Source organism: Otolemur garnettii, unplaced genomic scaffold (assembly GCF_000181295.1).
Source record: "Otolemur garnettii isolate 467f Iridium unplaced genomic scaffold, OtoGar3 scaffold00125, whole genome shotgun sequence".
Lineage (NCBI taxonomy): Eukaryota > Metazoa > Chordata > Mammalia > Primates > Galagidae > Otolemur > Otolemur garnettii.
The window spans coordinates 6,196,911-6,200,045 of record NW_003852520.1 but is presented as its reverse complement, the minus strand read 5'-3'; the positions used below and the strand labels follow the sequence as shown (position 1 = coordinate 6,200,045).

At 45.5% G+C, this 3,135-nt stretch overlaps 1 protein-coding gene across 2 annotated transcripts in view; it reads left to right on the top strand.

The window, feature by feature from the left end:
- Nucleotides 1-166: 166 nt before the first annotated feature.
- Nucleotides 167-3,135, top strand: part of LOC100949056 (tRNA (uracil(54)-C(5))-methyltransferase homolog) — a 15,168-nt gene continuing 12,199 nt past the window's right edge. Inside the window, exons 1-5 of one of the 2 annotated variants that reach the window (XM_003797853.3) lie at nucleotides 167-313; nucleotides 1,234-1,448; nucleotides 1,609-1,710; nucleotides 2,479-2,595; nucleotides 2,810-2,909. In XM_003797853.3, the coding sequence (XP_003797901.2) occupies nucleotides 1,238-1,448; nucleotides 1,609-1,710; nucleotides 2,479-2,595; nucleotides 2,810-2,909 (530 nt within the window). In that variant the 5' untranslated portion in view covers nucleotides 167-313; nucleotides 1,234-1,237. Of the gene's footprint in view, nucleotides 314-1,190; nucleotides 1,449-1,608; nucleotides 1,711-2,478; nucleotides 2,596-2,809; nucleotides 2,910-3,135 lie in introns of those variants that run through there. The other variant, XM_023517934.1, reaches the window with a different exon arrangement.

The following is a 3,135-nucleotide window of genomic DNA, read 5'->3' as shown; positions in this document are numbered from 1 at the left end:
GGTCCGGGCTGGGGATTCGAACCCGCCACCTTAGGTGTACGTGGCTGGCGCCTTAGCCGGTTGAGCTATAGGCGCCGAGCCTTAAGTGTTATTTATAATAGGATTTGAGAAATGTGTCTTCTTGTTTGACTGTTGCCGGACTTATTACTGTAAAGTCTGGAGAGAACATTTCTCAGATACGAGTCTTTGCTTGACTACTGTTTTTGTGGTCTGGGCAGGAGGAGCTCCATGTTCAGAAGGAGTCTGTAAAGGAATTTTTCATCAAAGGCCCTGGAGCAGCCTGTGACTTGACCTCACTATACTTCCAGGAAAGGTAAACCTACAATAGCCGAACAGCAAATAGGAGGCTGATGGCTTGTAGAATCTCCGTTTATGGATTGTTCATGCAGAGGTACTGATTGATAGTGGAAGATCTGGGCTAAGTGCTTCTGGCCCTTGTACACCAGCCAGCTCTGGGAACCCAGGCCAGAATGTAGATGATATTGTCTACATGGAATTTCATTCCCTGAGGGAAAATTCCTACAGAGCTCTCAGGGCCTTGGCAAGGAGGCTGTATCTCCTAGCTGAGATGCTAGAGCCTCCCCCTCCAAGCAACCACTCGCTATGGAATGGCACACCATTGCAAGATGCTTTCTTCTTTTACTTTTTTTTTTTTTGAGACAGTCTCATTGTGTTGCCCCAGACGACAGTGCTGTGGCATCAGCCAAGCTCACAGCAACCTGAAACTCTTGGGCTCAAATGATCTCTAGGCTCAGCCTCCTGAGTAGTTGAGACTATAGGCACCTGCCACAGTACCCAGCTAATTTTTCTATTTTTATTTTTTGAGACAGAGTCTCACTTTGTTGCCCTCGGTAGAGTGCTGTGGCGTCACAGCTCATAGCAACCTCAAACTCTTAGGCTTAAGTGATTCTCTTGCCTCAGCCTCCCAAGTAGCTGGGACTACAGGCACCCTCCACAATACCCAGCTATTTTTTTATTGTAGTTGTCATTGTTGTTTAGCAGGCCTGGGCTGGCTATGAACTGGCCAGCCCTGGTGTATGTGACTGGCACCCTAACCACCGAGCTACGGGCACCAAGCCTTGTTTTTCTATTTTTAGTAGATATGGGGTCTCTCTTACTCTTGCACAGGCTGGTCTTGAATTCTTGAATTCAGGTTGTACTCCTATCTCGGCCTTCCAAAGTGCTAGGATTATAGGCATAAGCCACCATGCCTGAAGTCTTATTTTTTTCCAGTACCATGACCCGTTGCAGCCATCAGCAGTCTCCCTACCAGCTCCTATTTGGGGAACCCCACATCTTTGAAGATATCCTAGGCTTGAAGATCCGCATTTCTCCAGAAGCCTTTTTCCAGATTAACACTGCTGGTGCAGAGATGCTGTATAGGACTGTGAGGGAGCTGAGTGGAGTGAACTCTGACACCATCCTTCTTGACATCTGCTGTGGAACTGGCAAGTAGTAGCCTAGGGCCAAATTTGCATGCTGCTTAGCTCCCAGGGTCCTTACAGCTTATAAGGGTAGGTAGGGGGAGGTAGTGATAGTGACCCAGGAATAACTTTGTTTGTTTAAAACCCTAAAATACCTTCCTTGTATTCTCTCTTATCTCCCCAGGTGTAATTGGCCTCTCTCTAGCTCAGCATACATCCCATGTCCTCGGGATTGAATTGGTGGAGCAGGCAGTAGAGGATGCCAGGTGGACTGCAGACTTCAATGGTACACAGCTCATAGTCTGGGGAGAAATTAAGGGATGCATTTGTTTCTCTGCTATGGAAAGGATCATGTGGGAAGAGGCAGCAATTGTATCTCTGACCTTCTGGGAGGAAAGGAGGGGGCTCTAGAGTGGTCAAATTTGGGTCCTGATGGTTTTCTGGGGAAAGGTCCCAGTATCTAATATTTTTTATTTCCTATCCAGAAGAGGAGCCTGAGGGAAGGAACAAAGCTAGGCAATAAGAAGGGATGTGGCAAAACTTGGGACTGGAAAGCCTTCTTGACATTAAACTCATGAGGCATTATATAGCATCATACAATAGGTTTTAAACCTACATTTTTAGTAACAAAACCTTTTCTTCAAATAAAATGTTGTGCCAAACTGCAGTGTAGAAAACAGATCATCTTGTCCCCTCTACTCACTTTCAGATACCTCCTGAGGCAGTGTGTGAAAATGTCTGATATAGCAGGAAGAGCACTTGAGTAAAAGTTAAGGTTCTTGTCTTGGTAGAGGTGTTTATGTACCATATGAGTTGTTAATTTGTAAAATAACACTATCTTGTCACTCAAGCTAAAAACCTTACTGAGATATTTTAAGGGAAAGTGCTTTGGAAACAATGAAGTACATCCAAAAGCATTTCTTTCATTGTTCTTTGGAGGTTGGCCAAATCCAAAGGGAACATAGCAGAGCCCTGGCTACTGTACATTTCTCTAAGATGAAGCTTCCCCCTATTGCTGGGCTTGAGTTATGTCATGTGAGCCTCTCTTCCACAGGCATCACCAACTGTGAATTTCACACTGGTCGAGCAGAGAGGATTTTGCCACAGCTGTTAATGTCAAAGGAAGATGAGCAGTTAATTGCTGTGGTGAACCCTGCCCGTGCTGGACTGCGTAAGGATGAAAAGCTAGTTGGGTGTTTCCCATGATGTCCGCCAGCTTTGATTCCTCATTCCCACTCTGTGCTAATGGTACTCCCAATGGGCTGGCCCTGAACTTGTTTCTTCTCTATTCCTAATCAATCCTATGTGCTGGTCAGTTGGGAGTTTATGATAACTGGGTACGTGGTAGTTTAATTATGTTAACAGCAAGGTATTTCTTCCTTCAGATTATAAGGTGGTTCAAGCCATTCGAAACTGCAGGGCTATCCACACACTAGTTTTTATTTCCTGCAAGCCCCATGGTGAAACCACAAGAAACATCATTGAGTGAGTCTTGACTTCTCTTTAAAATTATTTTTTCCATTATCCAAGTAATCTGTGCATGTGCACAATGTGGAAAATGTAGAGATGTAGGCCAATGCCCATTTTTTTCTTTTTTTGAGAGGGAGCCTCAAGCTATCCCCATGGGTAGAGTGCCATGGCATCATGCTCACAGCAACCTCCAACTCCTGGGCTCAAGCGAGTCTCCTGCCTCAGCCTCCCAAGCAGCTGG